The sequence below is a fragment of the Zootoca vivipara genome, chromosome 14 (genome assembly GCF_963506605.1).
Source record: "Zootoca vivipara chromosome 14, rZooViv1.1, whole genome shotgun sequence".
Lineage (NCBI taxonomy): Eukaryota > Metazoa > Chordata > Lepidosauria > Squamata > Lacertidae > Zootoca > Zootoca vivipara.
This window is the reverse complement of record NC_083289.1, coordinates 11,059,945-11,082,028: the sequence shown is the minus strand read 5'-3', so window position 1 is coordinate 11,082,028 and position 22,084 is coordinate 11,059,945. Positions and strand designations below refer to the sequence as shown.

Genomic DNA, 22,084 nt, shown 5'->3' with positions numbered 1-22,084 from the left:
CGGGAGGGAGGCGCGGGCGGATGCCAAACCGGCGGCGGGACCGGCGTTTGAGACCCTGGGCTGGCCTTGGGGACCGAATGGGGAAACGGGGGCTACTTTAGATGGTCGTTGAAACTGTGACAAGCCGCCCAGAATCGGTGCTGCGTTTCTTTTCCTGACTGCAAGCTGCTTTAAAATGCCTTTACATATAATGATTTCCTCTTGCTAACCAGCCCTGGGACCTTAGGAATGATAGAATTGTAGAGCCGGAAAGGGGTCCCTAGGGTCATCTAGTCCAACCCCCTGCCATGCAGGAATCTCAACAAATTGCGAAGGGTGTGTAGTTAATAATTATAACAGGTGGGACCCTGTACTTCTGCCCTAAAGTCCTGCCTTGTTGGCACCACCAGGTATGGTCGCTGAAGTTGCATCTGCATGACTAGGACTGTGGCAGCATCCTGTGGGGGCTTGAACCTGGTAACAGAGGGACTTGGCGTATCCCCCTGATGGCAGCCAGAGTCTGAAGGGGCCACTCCTCAACAGCCTTGGTGTGGGTCTCTAGGTCGAGGGGCAGTGTTGCCCAGTCTTAACTCCTCACAGGATAACAGACAGAAGCCCTCCCTCTTGGTGATAATTTCCCCTTTCCAATGGGATCCCAGCTGCTGCTATAGCAGGTTTTCCTCTCTAAAGCCAGGATGGGGGAAACTGTGGCACTCTGGATGTTGTTGAGTTGACAATCAAGAATAATTAGAGTTGTTGTCTAGCGACACGTGGAGGCCTGTGGATTCCTTGGCCTTATTCTGAGGAAGGCCTGTGTCATGTAGTGACAGGGGAGACCCAGGTTCAACCCACTTCCCTCCAGTCATTTGTGAAGCCCACTCTGTAGGCTGTTCATATCCTAATCCACCTCACAGGGTTGTTGTGATGGTAAAATGCACATGGGGTTAGAGTGGGAACAACTAGAGTACATATATTTGCCCTGGCCTCTTGGGAGGTTATTGTGCTGATTACTGCCAGAGTGGGTGTGAAAGCTGATTAAATTGCAGCAGGACATTTCAGAAATTATCCCTTTGGGGTTTGGGAACATTTGTTTGCACTGCCTGGTGTAGCAGGATAGTTAAAATAAATAAACAAAAAACCTGTTTTGCTGATGAGAGAATTATAGTTGAGAGACTACTTGCTCGATGTCACTCAATTGGTGAGCCAATCGATTCAGGCTCAATTCTCAAAGGCCTTCTCTGTGTTGGCACCCTGTTTACAGGGTGCATTCCTTTCAGTGGTACGGTTGCTGCTGATTCTTTTTCTTTGGGCACCAACTTAAGGCGGATCTATCTACTCAGGCTTTTGGAGGATGCTAATTCAGCCAGCCTTGTAACAGAAATAAGGAGTTGTGCTGCAGTCTTAACGATTCTTAATGTTTGTTGTATTCTGCTTACAATATTTTATCCGCTCTGTTGTTTTTGTGACATGGAATGATTGTTTGTGGTTGTCCTGGGGTCATGAATGATGAGGGGTGGGTCAGAAATATTGTAAATAATAATCAAAGCGAAAGGCTGGATCCTAACCCTTTTCACTCTTATAAAGCTAGGGCATTATGAGGATGGACAGGCTGCAAGAATGAGTTCAGTTTTTGGAGATGAGCTGATGCCTGGACTCGGGTGCTTCTGCAAGATAGCAAGGAACACGTCTAAAAATATTTCGATCTGGTGGCCTTTTTGGATGCTTGAGCTATTGCTAAAAAGTTCCTTTTAACTCTGGAATTAAAGCCTTGATGCTTCCTGTCAATGCCCAACTCTCCTCCAGGTTTAAGAGTGATGCCTACTGTCCGGAGACACACATCCCAGTTGCTAAAATTGCATCATACGGCCGTGTTGGGCAGGGAGAGGTTGAGTGGCAGATTTGGAAGCCGTGGTGGCTTGCCATTTCTCCATACACAATCCTGGCTTTGTTGCTGCTGAGTTGAAGAACTAAACTGACGAGGAAGCTTCTGCCCCGTTTCTGATTCCCAAGAGCCCAACAGGGAAGGTCACGGGAGACGAGTGAGGCGTGTTTTGCAGCAGACACATGTGGGCTTGTGTGTGTTAATGATTCCCAGGTGGAAGTTTTGTAAGCCTGGTGAGTTAGACAACTTTTAATTCAGAGCGTGCAGTTATGCTCTCACTTCAGTTGGTGCTTGGGGAGCCTGTGCTGCCTCCTCGCCCTCTGCCCCCTTTCCCTTTCAATTTGTCTCTCCTGGACAGTTCTTTCCCCTGCCTTGGGTGGGATTGCGTGGATGAGACGGTCTGGGAGGCCTGCAGTTCTCTGCTCTAACAGGCCCAGCATTGTTTGCTTTGCACTATTACACATCTATCTCTGCCAGTGAGGACAGAATGTCTGATTTCTCTCCACCTCCCCTCCTTTTCTTTCCTTTTGCTCTGCTGTCTTTTGCTACACTTGGGCATGCTAATTATTTTTGGTGTTTTCGCTCTTCCCCCACCCCGCTGCTTGCCAGAGTGCTTTCTTTTTCCCCTGTGACATATGCTGGGATATGAGAAAGCGGGGCATCGCATGACCTTGAAGTTTGGAGGGAAAGCTACGCAGGGTGGCTGCAGCTCTCCCAAAGGACTGTATGTTTCCAAACATCTTGTCCACTTGGCTCTCTGCTGAATGTAGCTTTGTCTCTGTAGCTGTGTCCAGAAGCTGCTTTTGATGGTGGCAAGGCAAAGTAACAGAGGCTTGGAGATGGGACTTAATTGCTCTCTGTAGGTGGGCAATGCCTCCACCCCAGTGCCAAAACAAGACAGTTGGTCTCAGTTTCCCAGGTTGATTTGATTCTCGGATGCCAGTCTGGTGGGTATTAGAAAATTTGATTGTTTAGCTTGGCTGACTGGCAAATTGGAGTGGAAACCCCCCAGAATAGTTGGAGATGTAGGTTTGTAGAAGGACTCTTGTAGAGTACTAGAGCCATAGAAGTTCCTGAAGAAGTTCCTGGGCTTGGTCTCCAGGTAAGGGTCGGAAAAACTTATCTCCCAAATTCTGGGCAGATGAGCTTTAACACAGATGATACTGAATTGGATGGGCCAAAGCTATAAGGCAGCTTCCTGTGTTCCTAACCTAGGTATGTACTGGCTATGATGTTTGCCTGCGTCAATCCTGATCAATGTCTTGTCTTAAATGACCCCAGATTCTTCTTGAATGTGGCCACTTCCTCCCAAATGTTTGTCGCTGTTGCTAGCACATGTGTGCAGTGGATGAACAGCTTGAGACCCGTCCATGGAAGACTATAGTTCTTTACAGGTGATCGCTTTTTGAGAACATATGACCAGTGTTCAAAGTCCCCCAGGCGCCAGGTGTGTTTTGCTTCTGGCATGGGTCCAATTGCAACTACCTGGAGGTTTCTGGGCGCCGGATTGGTGACCACAGTTTAAAAACCTTTGCATTAGTATATCTGAGTTTATAACATTGCGTATAACAGGGTGGATAAAAATCAATGATCCCCCCCCCCGCAAAAAAAAAATCAGATTTTTAAAATTTTAATCAGATTTTTCAAATAAAATGCTTTAGGAGGAAAAAATCTTTCTAAATATAGTTTTCTACTGGTATTTAAATTACATTATAGTCCAAAGGCTATTCATCAGGAAATAAGGATTTGTTTTAAGTTTTTCATGTGTACTAAAACTCAGACTAAGTTTTTTTAAACTGTTTAACCACATCAGTTAACAAACATGGATACATATGCTATAATGTTATTGTTTTAGTTAAATAAATTATTTAAATTGTTATTAAGCAAATTATTATTTTTCTCCTTCCAATAATGTACAGCAGAAAAGTTGTCCAAATATAAACAGTTAACTTATTAAACCTCACAATAATAATGTCATAATTATCTGTCTAGGTATTTCTAATAGTATAACCAAATCAGTAATGTTTGACATAACTGTAAAAACTACTCTGAACATTTATTATTCCAAAAATGAAACCTTCATCTGGTTGTAAATATTAAGATTATACCAGCAAGAATGAGTCTTTCTGTAAATTTTTTTTTAAAAATTTAAAATTAAATCAAGTCTTATTGACTAGTGATTTAAATCAAATCCACCCTGGCATATAACAAGTCCTGCTGCATTAGGCCAAAGGTCCATGAATTTTAGAATTTTTCATGGCCCTCTATTGTGATGAGAAGCACCAGGCCATGCGTCTGAATCTGCTGCCGTCTAAATTACTCCTAATATCTCTTAGCCCGGCCTTGGATGCACACAGTGTTGGAGGTGGGGCCCAGAGGCATTTGGGATAATGAAGATGGCCGCTGTAGCTGCCCCCTCCACCCTTTATCTCTGCCAGTTTGGGTCGAGGGAGTGCAGGGGTCTGGTGCTGGGCTGCTTTCATTGTCGTCATCCACAGGAGCATGAGGACTGGCCATTGGTCCGTGCAGCTCAGTGTTGTCTGCATGGATTGGCAGAGGCTTTCCAGTATACCTGAAGGAGCGTCTCCACCTCCATCATTCTGCCCGGACACTGAGGTCCAGCACCGAGGGCCTTCTGGCGACTCCCTGCTTGCGAGAAGCTAAGTTGCAGGGAACTAGGCAGAGGGCCTTCTCGGTGGTGGCGCCTACCCTGTGGAACGCCCTCCCAACAGATGTCAAAAAGGAAAACAACTACCAGACTTTTAGAAGACATCTGAAGGCAGCCCTGTTCAGGGAGGCTTTTAATGTTTAATAGATTATTGTGTTTTATTCTTTTGTTGGAAGCCGCCCAGAGTGGGTGGGGTATAAATAATAAATTATTATTATTATTATTATTATTATTTCCAGGGTTATAGGCTGGGGACATTCCCAGCCTTAACTGGGGATCCCAAGGATTGAACCTAGGACCTTCTGCATGCAAAGCTGAGGTGGGGAACCATCTGTGATGCATTCCTGCTGTAACCTCCCACTGTCTCCCCCTCTGCACACACAACCCAGTAAACTTTGGAAGGTCCCAGTCATGAGCAGCTTGCTCCGACCTTCTCTAGACCAGCTGCTGCCAACCTTGTCCTGTACAGCTATCCTGCATACGCGCTCATTTTTTAAGATCCCACCAAGTTCTTTGGTCAAAGCAGTTTGGCAGGTTTCTGTTGCACTTCCAAGACATACCTGAGGAAAACCCAAACTACGGTAGCTCTCAGAGGTGACCTGAGTACAGCAGCAAGAGACATTCACATTTTTGTGTGAGCATGGTGGTTGTCGGAATTATACTCATGATTGATGCCCTCTTCTGCCGTTTCCATATAATTTCTAGTTCCTAGAGCACTTTGGTTTTTTAAAAACTTGTGTGGTGCATTAGAAAAATGAACCTAGCAACACCTTGCAGGAATGCCAAGGACTAAAAAGTAAATAGAAATCATTAGGAGTTAAATTGATTAGACCAGAAGTTGCTTTCCCATCTGGTTCAGGTTATTTCATCACTGCTTATGAAAGTGGCTAAGAGCAGCAGTTGTAATTAGGGAAGCCCAAGGAACATTCACTCACTGTAGTGAGGCTCTGTCCTTCCCCTCTTCTGTTTTGTGTAGTTAGGGTTATGCTGGATCAGAGCCTTTGGCATGGTAACAGCTGAAGAAGAACTCAGTCCCATTGCTCCATAGAAGTACAGTGGTACCTCTACTTACGAATTTAATGCGTTCCGAACGCACATTTGTAAGTCGGAAAAATCCCATAGTAAGTCGAATCCCATAGGAATGCATTGGGAGAAAAAATTCGTAAGTAGAAGCAACCCTATCTAAAAATTCGTAAGTAGAAAAAATCCTATCTAAACCGCATCCAAGATGGCGGACGGAGCTCCATTCATAAGTAGAAACATTCATAAGTAGAGTTATTCGTAAGTAGAGGTACCACTGTAACAGTCTGTACGCTGCCTAGGAAGCAGGATGAATATTGCCCATACTTGTACGGTAGCTATTGCTATATCCAATTGATGTAAGACATGCTTTGTCAAAGGTAAAGCAATTGCTGTATTCTGTGTTCTTGGTAGTTTTAGGGGGAAGGTATTCACTAGGGGGCCATGGCGAAGTGTACAGTGGTACCTCCGGTTAAGACCTTAATTCGTTCCAGAGGTCCGTTCTTAACCTGAAACTGTTCTTAACCTGAAGCACCACTTTAGCTAATGGGGGCTCCTGCTGCCGCCACACCGCTAAAACACAATTTCTGTTCAACTAAGTTTGTCATTGGTATGAGCTTTCGTGTGCATGCACACTTCTTCAGATACCAATGACAAACTTAGTTGGTCTCTAAGGTACTGCTGGAAGGACTTTTTAAATTTTGTTTCAACTACGTCAGACAAACACGGCTACCTACCTGTAACGATTTCTGTTCTCATCCTGAAGCAAAGTTCTTAACCTGAGGTACTATTACTGGGTTAGCGGAGTTTGTAACCTGAAGCGTTTGTAACCAGAAGCGTTTGTAACCCGAGGTACCACTGTATTCTTATTTTATTAGTATCTGACTGTTTAGGAGAAGACAGAAGTGAAGGCCGAAGGAAAAAGGATAGAGCTCCTGGGTGCTAGATCCTCCCCCAAAACTCCTGGGTCTAGTGAGTGGTGGTGTTTAATCAGTGATTGGAGTATTAAAATGGGCTGCCAGGTGCTGGATTTGGCAAAGTGTTAAAATACAGGTGAAACCAGTTTCCCGTTCAGGAAATTGCCTGGGAGAAGAGCCATTACGGAGAACAAAAGGAAGGTAATGGGTGATTAACAAAGCAAATACTCTGTGCCGGTAGATGGGTCTGAGCCCCTCCTTCAATGGAGAGATAGTTAGAGACAAAGCAGAGTTGAGTCTTGGGACTGCAGTTGGGGATGATGTGGGCAGGAAGAAAAATAGTTGCAGGCTGTAAGTATCAGCAAGCTGGAGAGAAAATTGGATGTCTTAAATGCAGCAAGCTGAGCAGAGTCAGAGCCAAGGCTACAGCTATGGGAGAAGCAAGGCTCTTTAGGAGTGTAATGCTGGCAGCCCCTCCATCGCTGGCTCAGGTTGTATATATGTGTAAATAAACCATATATCATAATGATAGCACAGTCTCCACTGTGCCTCTTTTCCAAAGGAAACATGAGCCCTGGGTAAGTGCCTGGAATCTCTCACAACTCAGAGATTGCAGTGGCATCTACAGGCATATATTCTTATTTTATTAATATCTGGCTGTTTAGGAGGCAGAAGTGAGGGCTGAAAGAAAAAATAATAAAGCACCTATAAAGGGTGGGGGGGGGCTAATGGAGAAGATGTGATGTATTAGAGGTGGCCAACATGGTGCCATCCAAATATACTTGGACTACAGGTCCCATCACCGCCAGCCATAGGCCATAGGTGGGGCTGATAGGGGTTGTAGTCCAATAACATATTGAGAGGACCACATTGACTGCCCCTCTTATGAGTTTAATTGGACTCATTCTTTTAGTGTGAACCCCTGTGTAGCCAAAATGAGGAAGGTGTAAGCAAGCACAGGGAAGCCCAGAATTTGCCACAGTACAACACACCCTTCAACTGTCCTGGTAAAACCAGGACATCCTGGGGTTTTTTTGTGTGAGAGCATGGTGGCCATTTTGGACGCCATGACCTCATGCCATCTTGCACCGTAAAAGCGCACTTTTCAGGGCTGCAATCTCAGGTGGTGCCCCAAAATGCTCATTTTTGAGTGTCCTGAAGAAAACACATCTTTGGGGGCTGTGATCTTGCATGGGTCATGTGACTTGTGCACGAGCGTTACCCCAGAAGACGTGTGCCCCATTTTTTCACCTCAGCATTGGGGGAGAGTATGGTATAACACGGGGAATGGTTGGATATGGGGGAGATAGCTTGGTAAGAACCGAGCATGCTCAGTAGGCTGGAATGTTGACAGGCAGTTTTGGGGTAGGGAGAGAAAACAACAATGAACTGGGAATATCCTGAGAACGGTTAGCATTCATTGGCTGGCTGGCAACCGGCACAGACTCATGGCATTTTGTTGCAGACTCACTTGCTATGTAAATATTTTTCTTGTCTGCCTCGGATCCCTACAAAAAGGGACTTTGCTTAGCCTTTTTCTTCCTTGCTAGCATAGCCCCACCTCCTGCAACCCCCCCCCAAAAAAAACTCCCTGTGAATAAATATGACTCAAAAAGCTGCCTTTAGCATTTTAGTTATTTCATATTTGCCATGCTTTAAAGAGCGGCGCAGTGTGACTTGTCAAGTCTTAACTGCCCTCGTTCTGAGCATGATTTCGCCAACAAAGGATGCCCTTGCTTGCTGCGTGTGTCTGTGTGTGTCCGTCCCCCGCCTCCGGCTGTAGAGAAGCATAGCATTTCTCCGAATCTGCATGCAAACAATTTCCACTGGAATGCAGGCTGGGGCAATGCAGCCGTACCCATCTAGAGCAAGGAAATGAGGTCACGGCTGAATGAGGGCTGTGTCTCGGAAATTCAGGCTGGCTGCGCGAAACTCTCGGGACCTGGCGTGGGCATTCTCCAGCAAACCTCTCCTGGGAGTTTGACTCAACATGCAGCAACGTGACGGGCTGCCTACAGCTTGATTGGGACTCTGTCGGGCAGGTCTCTTGCATAAGCTGCCTTGCTATGTTCTCTGAGAAGCCTGGGATGGAGGATGGTTCTCTGATGAGGAGCTGCTTCCCACATTAATTTTCTATGGGTGGCTAACCCGTGGCTGCTGGACTGCAGCTCCCATCACCCCTGACGGCTGGCTATGCTGACTGAGGTTTCCAGCGATAGAAAAGAGCCAGGTGCCAGGCACACTTTGTGAGTGGCGCGGGTCCAATTGCGACCACGTGGAGATTTCTGGATGCCAGGCTGGCGACTGGGGAAAGCAAAATGTCCTTTCGAGAAGGACCTGAAATATTTTCCTTGAAGCTTGACTCTGATTTATTCTGGGTGGTTTTATTTGATGTTTCAATGTGTTGAAAACCTCTTTGAGATCTGTTCTTTAAAATATAAAGTGGTATAGAAATGAAAACAACAACAACTTTGTTGGGAAAAAAGGCACCTAGACATTCCGTTGTGGCGACCGTAACCCAGGTTGTAAGGTGCCAATCGGCAATTAGATTGTATATCTGAGTTACTAACACTGACTGGTGCCGTGCTGTTTTTATTAGAATTCCTGGTTTTCATAGACTTTATATATGTATATAATTTTAATTTTATCAATTTTTAATTGTTTATTAATGCTTGTTTTCCCCGGTTCTTATAAGCTATCTTGGGTCTTGTCAGGGGGCATATAAATATATATATAAGTAAAAACTAAATTAATTACAACCTTAACAGCTGCCCTATTGGATCCACCCCAAAGGTCTGTCTAGGCCATGGTTGTTCAGATGCAGCTGGACTAAAATTCCCCTCACACTTGTCCCTGGGGCTGATGGGAATCTTGAGAGCCACTGGTTCTCCTTCTCTAAATGGGCCGTCCCAGAAGATAACAGCCATGCACGAGTGAAACCCTTGGTGCTCATCTCCCACCTGCAAATGAGAAATGGTCACCAACCCCCCCCCCCCACCAGCAACATAATCCTAATACCACTGAATTTGTGGGCAGGGCTTTTTTCAGCCGGAACTCCCCAGAACTTAGTCCCAGCACCTCTCAGGTGGGTGCCATTGCCATTATGAGACGAAAAGGGAGGCGTTTGTTGTGACGTGGGGTTCGTGATTTCAGCTCTCTTGACATAATATGCTGGAGACAGTTCTCTGGTAACACTTCTTTATTAAAGCAAACAAGACTGAGCTCTGAGGAGAGGAAAGCTACATTTATAGGGACAGGGGACTAGCTAAAAAGGGATACATTTTGGAGGGAACAATATCAGGCAATCACAGTGCTGCCTTTTGGAGGAAACCAATAAGACAGAGGATCCAAATACAGCAGCTTAAATGAACCAGTAGTAGCTGTAACTTCTGGAACCAAAAGGCAGTTACTTTACCCTAATGCAAATACAGACAATAGTAATACAGTGGTACCTCGGTTTATGAACACAGTTGGTTCCAGAAGTCTGTTCATAAACTGAAGCGTTCATAAACTGAAGTGAACTTTCCCATTGAAAGTAATGGAAAGTGGATTAATCCGTTCCAGACGGGTCCGCGGAGTACTCAACCTGAAGCGTACTTAACCCGAAGCATGGGTGTAATTGGTTCTGGAAGTCTGTTCATAAACTGAAGCGTTCATAAACTGAAGCAAACTTTCTCATTGAAAGTAATGGAAAGTGAATTAATCCGTTCCAGATGGGTCCGCGGCGTTCGTAAACTGAAAATTCGTAAACGGAGGTGTTCATAAACCGAGGTTCCACTGTACAGATATAAAATCCTTTGACTCAGTACACAACACTGTTCATGGTGAGTTCTGGCACCTCTTTTTTCTAGAAAAATAGCGCTGTCTGTGGGTAACTGGTTTTTTTAAATCCAGGTCCTAAATGCTCGTAAAGTGGGCGCCAGGAGCCTTGCTGTGGAAAGGGAATTTCCACGCGTGGACATTGCCACAAGGAAAGCCATCTCCCTGGTAGCTAACACTCCTAGTCCAAACCTCTGAGCAGACCTAGATCACAACCCCCAATACCCAACTTAAGATACGGGTAGGTTCCTGCGGGAGCAGGTGTTCCTTCAGATTTGGGAAGTGAGTTGTGCTTCTTCATCTCCCTGTGGGAGGGGGCCATCTGTGAATTGGTTCTGAAATTCTTCCGGGCAAGATGCAGCGATGAGGATGGGTATATTTTGAGGGCTCAGCAAGTCAGCCGGCAGCCTTTTGCGGAATGAGGCCAACAGCTGTTGGCCTCCTAATCAGGATGAACTTGGTGTTCTAAAAATGGGGAAAATATATCGGCCTTAGTTTTAAGCCTTGGTATGCCTCTGATGTGTTTATGTAACAACATCACCCTTGATTTTGGGTTGCGTTTGGGGGGGCTGATGGCATTAAATTGTTACTGCATTAGTGTTTCAGGGTTTTGTGCGTGATGAAATGTTTTTGCTGGTTTTTGAAAATGAAAACCAGCTTTGCTTGACAAAATGGGAAATTTGAGCACAGAGGTCACTGAGATGCTCTCAAAGCAAAGAATGACCGAGTCATTCTTAATTGTTTTGCATTTTTTATTATATATTGTGTTACTTTGTGTTGTTCTGGGTGGCTCTGAGGCTGCCTCTCATGGCTAGAGTGCTGTCTAAAATGGTAAAATGGGACACTGAGGTCCAGCGCCGAGGGCCTTCTGGCGGTTCCATCACTCCGAGAAGTGAGGTTATAGGGAACCAGACAGAGGGCCTTCTCGGTAGTGGTGCCCACCCTGTGGAACACCCTCCCATCAGATGTCAAAGAGATATCTGACACTTAGAAAACATCTGAAGGCAGCCCTGTTCAGGGAAGTTTTTAATGTGTGACATTTTAATGTATTTTTAATCTTTGTATAATAATTTATTACTTCTGGCTCATGTTCAGCTTGGAATCAACTAAGACCACCTGGGCAGCCTTTCTGGAATCCCATAGTTTTGGTTTCTGGAACCCAAAAGAAATTAATAAAATAACAAAAACAACAACTGGAAGTCTAACCAGAATTAGCTTTATTAAATATATTTCTAGACAACAACAATCTGGATTCACATAATTAATAAGCCATTTGTTACAAATGATGAGACTCAACATAACCAGATATTGTACAGTACTGGAAATGCCTTTCTGGCACAATGATAGGCAGCTGACACAAAACAGTTTGGGAAACAGCCCTCCTCGAGAGATTAACAAATAAAGTGTGGTTGACATGTGAACAGATCAAGAAAGATGGCTTTACCCCTGTGTGATTTAATTACATAACATATGCCAGCACTCCAAAACATGAACACACACACACACACCCGCATTTGGCTCAGTCTGGTTGATCTAAATTTACATATAAACATAAATTATTATATTTGAACCCCGCTTCCATGTTCATCAATACACCAAGAGGAAAAATGACTATTGCTCATACTTCATCTAAGCACAATCACAAGGGCTCCTGACTGGGCATTTAGCAATGCAATGTTGAATATTATCTGTTAATTCTATTCTATCCTGTTTCCCCTTTGTTTTTGTTTAAATCAATTGACAAACCAAGAACCCAACAGTGGTACCTCGCAAGACGAATGCCTCACGCAACGAAAAACTCGCAAGACGAAAGTGTCTTGTGATGTTTCGGCACTTCGCAGGATGAAGTTTTCTGTGGCCGTGCTCCACAAGACAAAGGTTTTCGGCAGTTTTTTGTTTTGTTTTGTTGTTTTGCCGCTGCAAACCGTGCTTCGCAAAACAAAACAAAAAACCGCCAAAAATCTCGCTAGATGAAGCGACTCGCGGAACGAATTACTTTCGTCTTGCGAGGCACCACTGTACATTGACCACTAATAACGCACCATATGTTGTTGATATTGCTGAAAATTTATTATGCTATTTTTGTTATGTACAACTGACGTGAGACTTCAGTATTTATTTATTATTCCTATGATCCTTGTTTATAAAACCCAATAAAAAGTTACTCGATCCTTTCCACTTACAGTTAGGCCAAGCTGCATCCCACATCCTGCAACATTTTTGATAATCTTCTGCACACATTCCAGCTTGTCAACATCCTTTTTAAAGTGTACTGCCCAGAACTGGACACAGTATTCCAGGTGTGGCCTGACCAAGGCAGAGTAGAGTGGTACTATTTCTTTCCTTGATCTGGATACTAGACATCTGTTGATGCAGCCTAGATTAGCACTAGCTTTTTTTCTGCTTTATCACACTGTTAAGCTTGTGATCCACTTAAACCCTCTAGATCCATTTCACATGTACAGTTGTACCTCCGCTTACGTATCCCTCCGGTTATGTAAACTTTGGGATACGTAAGCGGCAAACCCGGAAGTATATTTCTGGGTTTTTGCCGCATGTGCATGTGCAGAAATGGTCTCTCCGGTTGTGAAAACCTTGGGATCTGGCTGGACCGGACCCCGTCCGCAACTGGGGTACCACTGTATTACTAATAAGCCAGGTGTCCCCCATCTTATATTCTTCCTGCCTAAATGCTGAACCTTATATTTGCCCCTATCAATGTCAAGTTCACTGGTTGGTAGCTTCCTGGGTCTTATCCCCCCCTTTTAAAGATGGGGACAACATTTGCCCACCTCCAGTCTGTAGGGGCGTCCCCTGTTCTCCAAGAATTCTCCAAGATCATAGGCAGAGGCTCTGAGCTTACATTTGCAAACTCCTTTAGTACCTTTGGGTGCAGCTCATCAGACCCTGGAGATTTGATTTGATTTATAGAAGCCAGGTGTTCCCTTACCACCTCTTTTCCTATCTTGGGCTGCAGCTCCCTCCTTATGTCACTTATTATGTTATCAGCAGGTTGGGCATTGCTCTCCTTTGGGAGAAGACAGAGGCAAAAGCAACACAAGACTTACCAGTACATTTGTAAAACATAAAAAAAGAATACCACACGTTGGGTTTTTTCAGCCTGTCGTCCCAGCCTGTCAAGACGGTTTTAAACTTTGAAGTGTGCATGCACATGAAAGCTCATACCAATGACAAACTTAGTTGGTCTCTAAGGTGCTACTGGAAGGAATTTTTTTAGCTTGTATGGTGTTGGCTGTCCTCTCCTATGCAAATCTGTTAAGCATCCCTCCCCCAAAGCCCTTCTCCAAGCGGTTAATAAAAAACAACACTGGGCCTGACAACGGAAATATCCTCCTGGTATTTGTGTGAGAAGTGGTCCTGGATAGTAAATGCACAGCATGACTGGGCAAAGTTCGTACGGTGAAGCATCTAGGCAGGAAGTTAGAAATGGGTCATCTGGAAGAATAAAGCAAAGGGTTGCCAGCATAGAGAACACAGAGTTTTGCTGCAAAAGGTGATGGACTGTGGAAATGTTTCACATTGAAAAGGTACTAAAGGGCAAGTCCGTGCTGTACTCCATACCGTGTGTGTGTGTGTGTGTGTGTGTGTGTGTGTGTGTGTGTGTGTACACACACACACACACACAATGTTGTTGATTACAGCTTGTACAATTAAAAAAAAGTAATACAAATAAGTGCTTTTAGAAAAGCGCTTGGAACTTGAAATGAGGGCAAAGCGGGCAGATGGATTTGCAGTTTGATCAAAAAGTGTCTTCCTGTGCATCCAAGGTCACATTAAAAACTTGTTTGTGTAAGTATTCAGATAGCTCAGAACGAGGCAGCCTTAAAGTAGCTTTTAGGATAGAAATGAGTGGTTTTGGCCCTCCATATGTTGCTGGATTTCATCAGCCCCAGCCAGCATGGGCTTCTGGTGAGGGATAGCAAAAGGTCAAGGCTCTCTGCTTCATGTTGTTTTTGAATGCGTAAGGTTTTGAGCTGTTGTTGCTGTGTTTTGTTTTTTGTTTTTAATTTAAATTTTAAAATGTGGCCTTGGGTCAGGCTATTCCTTGGCTAATTTTGGCTAAATGGAAATACCCAAAAGTGGGAGCTGCTGGAGGAAGATACCCCCCCCCCCCGCTGATTTTACTTGGCTAGAGATCCATCATTGACTCCCTCCCTCTTCACTGGCTTCCTGCCTGGGAAGGGAGAAATGAATCTTCTGTGTCCTGTGGACTTACCTCAAGACCATCCAAAGTGAATGGAGTCTTGTTCTTGTTTAACCGTTTCTAAAAATACAAGGAGCCAGGAAAACCTTCAGTGCCATGAATAGGCTCTAGATTTTAAGGAGAAGAAAGCAAAGCGTCTTCCTTCAGTGCTGGGGATGGAATGGCATCCTTCGACATATGTGACAGCAACTGGCTGGCTTAGATAGAGGTTGCATGGCAATCCGCCATTGGCCCACAGATCTCTTATCCAGCACCTAATCACTTTTCCCCAATGCACATCATCTATTGTCACTTTGCTTAATGGTAGGGCTGGCCCTTTGAAGAATTGTTGTAGAATATAACTTGTGGTGTGGCAGCCAATGGTATGGCACTTTCAAAGATTGTTTGGATTCTTGCAGGTTAGGCCTAATACCGGTAACAACAACAACAACAACAACAACTACTACTACTACTACTTATTATTTATACCCCACCCATCTGACTGGGTTTCCCCAGCCACTCTGGGTGGCTTCCAACAAAATATTAAAAATACAATAAAACATCAGACATAAAAAAACTTTCCTAAACAGGACTGCCTTCAAATGTCTTCTAAAAGTCAGATAGTTGTTCATTTCCTTGACATCTGATGGGAGGGCGTTCCACAGGGCGGGCGCCACTACTGAGAAGGCCCTCTGCCTGGTTCCTGTAATCTCACTTCTCACAATGAGGAATCACCAGAAGGCCCTCAGAGCTGGACCTCAGTGTCTGGACTGAACGATGGGGGTGGAGGCACTCCTTCAAGTATACTGGGTCGAGGCCATAGGAGGGGGGGGGGCTAAGGAGGGCTGCTATTGGGCAGTGACTGGTGGCCTGACTAGCTAGCATTGGGGCAACTGAGAGGAACTCAGGTTGTGGTTCTCCCTTTTTTTATTCTTGATGACGTAGGTTGGATAGAGAAATGAACTGGATAGAGATACTCTCCCCACTGCCAGCTGAGCAGGGATTTAAACCCAAGTCTCCTTAGTCCTAGTTTGGTTCTCTTGCCCAGGGTAGTCAATATGGTACTCTCCCGATGTTGTGGACTACAACTCCCATCAGCCTTGTTACCTCTGCTCTAGCAACCCAACCTTACTGGCTGTTGCAGTCTATGCATTTCAATACCACCACAATTGGTTCAGCTGCAGGTTCACAGCTCCTTCACTAGGTAGTCCTAAGCAAGTCACCACTGTCATGTTCTCAAGCCCTGCTCTGTAAAATGAGGATAATGGTGCTGGCCTGCCTTTCTAGGCTGTTGTTAATGGATTCCTGAGAAACTGGACATGAGCCCGTTTGAGCTGTCATGGAAAATGCTGCATAAACGCAAGGTGTGCTTTTACTCTCACGATTCATTATCCATGCTAACCTTTTTCCACCAGGGAGATCTCAATGGATTCTTTGTTCAGAGGTACATACGGTATCAAATTGTCACATTGGTACAGGGACAAGGCGTGTCTCTCCATCTCTGCCCACTGCCTTAATCAGATTGCCTGGTGATCAGATTAAGGCTCTTTGCTTTTCTCTCTAGCGTGCCAAGGTGACGGATCATTGGCAGCCATCTGGATTTAAGCCTGATAGAAGTTATACTTGATATTTGCCCTATACAGTATAGCCTGACGCATACACCTCTTTGCAGCACACTGTGCTCAGATTGACACGTGCCAGATGTGCATGGCTTTGGAAGCAACTTTCGCAGGAGGTTCTTGGCTGGCAGGATGATCAGCACTTTGGAACAAGCGTGTGATCTGTCTCACTGCCACTTTCATAGGTGCCGCTTAATGTTCATTTCACACTTGCAAGGAGTCAACCTTTAGTGTGCAAACACCTACACTATGGAACTCCCTGCCCATTTATATTAGGCAAACACCTTCACTGTATTGTTTTCAGTGCCTGCCAAAACCCTTTTTCTTCCAGCAAGTCTATCCCGACGTGAAATTTTAACGCATGATTTTAGTAAGTATAAGTTTTTTAAGATAGCTGGTTTTATTTTCTATTTTAAAATTTCTATTTTTATAAATTTATAAATAATGTTATTAAATTTTGAAATTTTATATGTGTTGGAAGCCACCCAAAATATTAAACATTAAAAACTGCCCTATACAGGACTGCCTTCAGATGTCTATGAAAAGTCATATAGTTGTTTAACTCTTTGACATCTGCTGGGAGGGCAGAAGGCTCCCTGCAATTTCACTTCTTGCAATGAGGGAACTTCCAGAAGACCCTTGGAGCTGGACCTCAGCGTCTAGGCTGAACGCTGGGGGTGGAGACGCTCCTTCAAGTATACAGGCCGTTTAGGGCTTTCAATGGTCTGTGAAGATGGGTATTGGATCTCAAAACATATGGAGGGCACCCTTTGCTGCTCTGGCTCTGATACCTATAGACCAGCAGGTGCTTAGTGCAGCCGTGGGTGTTCCTGAGCTCTTGGCACCCTGCTGTCAGTGCCCTGCCTTGCACATGTTGGAGAGGGGATTCTTCTGCCTGCCGGTGAGCAGCTTAAGGAGATCACCCAAAGGCTGTGGGTCTTGAGGCTGACCTGCCAGGAATGCTCCTTTTAAAAAGTTGCCAGCTTCCTGATTCAGAGCTTGTATACTTGCCGTTGCTTGCCGACACAACGGCAGCCTTCAGCAGCTGAGTCCGGCAAGCAAGGAGGCGCCATGGAGAATGTCTCTGCTCTGGGCAGGTAAGGCAAACTGCTTGGAAAGCGCCACTAAAGAAAACGTCTGTAGTAGGGAGAAGGGGAGTTAGCTGGAGAGCAGGAGCGATTTGGATTTCAGAAAGCGCTGGAGGGAGAACTGAATGGACGAGGGCAGCCCCCAGTTGAAGATGGGCGTGTTGGCAGCTTCTAAGGAAAATAATACTCATGCACACAATGTTAGTATTATTATTATTTGCATGCAGGGTTGTGTGTCCAAAAATTAGCTTTAAAAAAAATAGTTTTTAAAATTGAATTTTCCAAAAAGATGCAAATCCAAGAACAGTCAAACAATACAAAACAAACCACAATTAATCAAAACAATACATTCTATATGTACATTTAAAGGGGGGGAGGGTTGGGTGGCAGAAGAGCTGGTGGTCCCAGACCCACCCAGTGCTCAGACGTACAAGCAAATAAATCTGTACATGGAATCCACGCAGCGGAGAAATCCCCATCTTCCTTGTGCTTATGGAAGATCACCTTCTCATAAGCTGCCCATCAAGTCATGTCTTCTGTCCATTGTGTGACACTGGGGTGGGATGAGTGGACCTCTCCTTCTAGTTATTGAAGCATATTTGACGTTTAGCCACAATGAAAGCTAATTTTAGGCTGCATACGTGCTGTACCTTTGAAGCACATTCTTTCCCTCAAAGAATTCTGGGAGCTGTAGTTTATCTCTCCCAGCCAACCTTAGCAATCAACAGTGCCTAGCATTCTGTGTGTCTGTGTGTGTGCCTCAAATGTGCCATAAAGTGTGTACGCAACTCAGATTGGCTCTTGTGGTTTTGTGCATAATTTGTGTATTAGCCCTTGGGGAGCTACTGCCAGGCTAGCCAGCTCATGTGTGTGCGCTTGTGTTTTTCTCTGTGTGTGTGTGTGGATGTTGAGGCTTCATTTTGCCTTGGGTTGCTCAATGGGCCTCTGTTCTGGATGGGAGTATGTAAGGTGAAGGATGGATCCTGAACTCTCCTCAATACACTGCCTCTTCCCTTCCCTGCTTTAGAGCTGTGGAATCCAGCCTTTGCCCAGACAGGCAAATCCTTCTCTTTATCCGCTCTTGAGAAATCCTAGCTTAAAGTATGCCTGAGCAAATCTCTGCCTTGTCTGTTTGAGGCAGAAAATCCACTTAAGGGATGTGTGTGTATGTGTGTCTTTGTCTAAGCAGACCTGTGCAGTTGCTGCTTTATGGGTTGGGGCTTCAGGATGGCTTAGCCTTAGAGGGTCAACTTGGCACTTTGAAGGCAGAGGAACTGCGAGGTTCACAACTCCAAATCTTGTCTCTATTTCTGTGATGTTTGTCTGTAGGGTTTGTGGAGTCGGGGTGAATGGTTGAGCAGATGTGTCGCACGTATTATCCTAAGAAGGATCTGCAACCATATCAGCATAGGCATAGCATGGAGGTGGGGGTACAGGGGTGGCTGCCCCGGGTGCAAAATTGTTAGTGGATGCAAAATTTCAGCATCTGGTGCTGCCTCAATACAGCTGCGCACATCCGTCACTGGGGTCCATTGAAAACGGCTTCTCCATGCAAACCAAGAAGAGACCTCTCCAGACAACAGAACAGCGCTTATTTTCTTATCACTGCGGCTGCGATCTCCTGTTGAATGCACATGTTTACTCTGTCCGTTTTCCTCCCTCCCCTCTATGTGGTCAGTGGCGTAGTAATGGGACGGGGGGCTGAGTTTGGGTGACCATCTCCGACGGCTGCCGCTGCCCCTGCAAGCACCCCTCGGCGCCCACGTGGAGGCAAGGCTGGGGTGCACTGTGGAAAGAGCTCTGGCGGCTTCCGAGCCAGGCTCCTCCATGGCGTCTCCTCTCTTGCCGGAGGAGCTGCCCTCTGCTGGCAGCGCAGCCCTCGGCCGCCTCCACGATGGCCCTGAAGAAAGCCAGGCGGTGGGCGAGCAGGACCAGCCCCTGCGGAGCCAGCGCAAACTGGCTGTGAGGAGAACCGCCTCGAGCGTGATAAGGATGGGGGGAGGGAGGGCCAGAGGGGGAGGGGGAGGCCTGTGTGCGACAGACACCCCGGCCTTCGGGTTTGCCGCCCCAGGCGGCCAGGCGGCTAGCTACATGGTCCCCAGCACTGGCAACCCACGCTATGCCACTGCATGTCAGAGTATTAGTGGAGGCAGGGATAGAAAATAGCCAGGCACATTTTGCAACTGGGGTGGGTCCGATTGTAAACAAGTGGAGATCTCTAGATGCCAGGCTAGTGACTGGGGAAAGCAAAATGTCAGAGAAGGATCTGAAATATTTTCCATGAAGCTTGAATTTGTTTTATTCTAGATTGTTTTAGTTGATGTTTCAACGTGTTGTAAACCGCATTGATATTTGTTATTTAAAATATAAATGACATAAAGTGGTATAGAAATGAAATAATCATCATTATCATCTTCATTGGAAAAAGGCACCTAGACATTCCATTGTGGTGACCGTAACCCAGGTTTAAGGTGTGTGTGTGTGTGTGTGTGTGAGAGAGAGAGAGAGAGAGAGAGAGAGAAAGAGAAAGAGAAAGAGGGAGAGTGAGTGAGTGTCTGTATGGGGGCAAAACTAAATAATAATGGTGCTATATATACCTTGTTCAGGAAGGAATTTTACAGCTTTTTACAGCTTAGGGGCTGCCACAGAGAAAGCCCTCTACTGAACCATCACCACCCGTAACTTCTGAGGGTGGTGGAATTACTAAGAGGGCCTGTCTCTGATCTCAACCCCAGAGGCTATTTAGGGAAGAAAGCAGACTTTTGGAAATCTGGGGCTTTAAACACTAATGCGAATTGAATTGGAGCCAGAAACAAGCTGGCAACCAGTGATGTCTAAAGCTGCCCCCCTCCCCAACACCACCCCCGTCTTGTCTGGGTTCAACTTCAGCCTGTTCGCCTTCCTTCACTTTCATTTGACTACACTCCCAAGCTAGGAGTGTGCAAAGAATAAAGACCGTTCTTAATAGTATTTCTTGTTTATATAGCACCAGTGATGTGCCTGTGCTTCATAGAGCGACACAAGGAGAAGACTGGTCTCTGATCATGGAGTATTTACACCCTGACATACCCTTAGGACCTATGCGCCTTTACTTTTTCTTCCATACTTTTCAGGCAGAGGTCCTCAATTTAAAGCTCTTGTGTCCAAGCGCTCTCTCCCCCCCCCCCTGCAAATACCTGCTCTTTAAAGCTGAAGCACAACAAACAGCAAGAAGGGGGGATTGCTTGGACACAGAGCTTTAAAGCTTAGACCAGGCATCCCCAAACTTCGGCCCTCCAGATATTTTGGACTACAATTCCCATCTTCCCCGACCACTGGTCCTGTTAGCTAGGGATCATGGGAGTTGTAGGCCAAAACATCTGGAGGGCCGCAGTTTGGGGATGCCTGGCTTAGACTATGCCTAGAAAGTTTTGAGAAAAGGTAAGTGGGTGTGTCAAGTTCCAGAGAATGAGAAGCACATGCCAAAAGGAAGTACAGTATATTATTGCACCAGGCCATGTTCAGAGTGCCTGAAGGAAACGGTTGAAATTTTGCAATGCTATCCCAAGTGCAGAGAAGAGAAAACAGAAAGCAAAATGACCGTTAGGTGGTCTGGGCCATTGCTTAATCAGTGAAGCTGAATGCCTTTGTTCTTTTTTAAGAAACAAAGCACCAGGAAGTGGCTGCACTTAACTGGATTACAACCCAAGGGGTGGAGTGGCCCCGTTGCGTGGTGCTCTCGCTCTCAACAATGTCCGTCCCCTGGAAACGCATTCCTGTGCCAATGCTGGAGTGCCAAACATAACATCCAAAAATAAATGCAACAGCCAGGCTAAACAAGAGGTTGACTTTCCCCCTCTGAAGCCAATTCCATCTTTCCTTCCTACCTCACAAGGTCTCTCTCTCACACACACACACACACACACACACACAGAGAGAGAGAGAGAGAGAGAGAGAGAGAGAGAGAGAGACAGAGACAGACAGACAGACAGACAGACAGACAGACAGACAGACAGACAGAGTTCCGACCTAAGGACTCCTATCTTGCTTCAATTCTGTCCTCGCAATGACCCTATAAGGCTGGTTAGGTGAAGGTCAAGGTGAGTTGCCCAACAGCTTTGTGGCTCAAGAAATACCATAGCCAGCTGCTATTTATCCACAGAATTCTGTCCATTTTGTCCATAGTTAAGCTGCCATTTGTTTAGGCTTGTCTGCTCCAACTGGCAGAGTTGCCTCTACCTGTGCAACTGCAAGGGAACAGCCACAGCACCAGGCAACAAAATGCAGCCAGTGTGTGTGTGTGTAGACAGCTTGGGCACCCATAGTGGCCTGTACTGGAGGCCTATGTGAGCTGCCCATCTGTGCCTTAGGATCTCAGGCACAGAGATCCGTAGCATCTGCTCTGGGTGCAGAAGGCCCCAGGTTCGACACATGACATCTCCAGGTGTCTCTTGCCTGAAACTACACAGCTGCCAGTCAGTGTAGACAATAATGAGCTAGATGGACCAGTGGCCTGGCGCTCAGTATAAGGCAGCGTCCTATGTTCCTCTTTGACTTTCAACCTCAGTCCTGGTGTCGGTGCACTTCATCCATGGGCAGCTGGGCCTCAGCACCCATACTTTGCTTGCTATCTCTTCCTTTTGCTTTCTACTTAAGGTGCTGGGACATGTTAGCTCAGTCAGTAGAGCGTGAAACACTTAATCTCACGATCGTGAGTTTGAGCTCCGTGTTGGGCAAAAGGATTCCTGCATCGCAGGGGGTTGGCCTGGATGACCCTCGTGGTCCCTTCCAACTCTGCAGTTCTGTAGGCTTGGATCTGATGTGCCCCAACAAGTTTCTAGGTGGAGCCACCAATGCCTAATAGAGTGAACTTCCCATCATCTGCTTTCCCATCATCTTGGCCTTGTTC

At 45.7% G+C, this 22,084-nt stretch overlaps 1 protein-coding gene across 8 annotated transcripts in view; it reads left to right on the top strand.

Moving 5' to 3' along the window:
- The window catches only part of GRAMD2A (GRAM domain containing 2A), a 74,453-nt gene that overhangs the window by 2,272 nt on the left and 50,097 nt on the right, over positions 1 to 22,084 (top strand). Inside the window, exon 1 of one of the 8 annotated variants that reach the window (XM_035130796.2) lies at positions 8 to 2,094. The exons of 6 other annotated variants lie outside the window; for them this stretch is intronic. Coding sequence is in view for 1 of the 2 variants with exons in the window: in XM_035130793.2 (XP_034986684.1) it covers positions 17,180 to 17,205 (26 nt within the window). In the remaining variant the exon portion in view is untranslated. Of the gene's footprint in view, positions 1 to 7; positions 2,095 to 15,322; positions 17,206 to 22,084 lie in introns of those variants that run through there. One more of the 8 variants, XM_035130793.2, reaches the window with a different exon arrangement.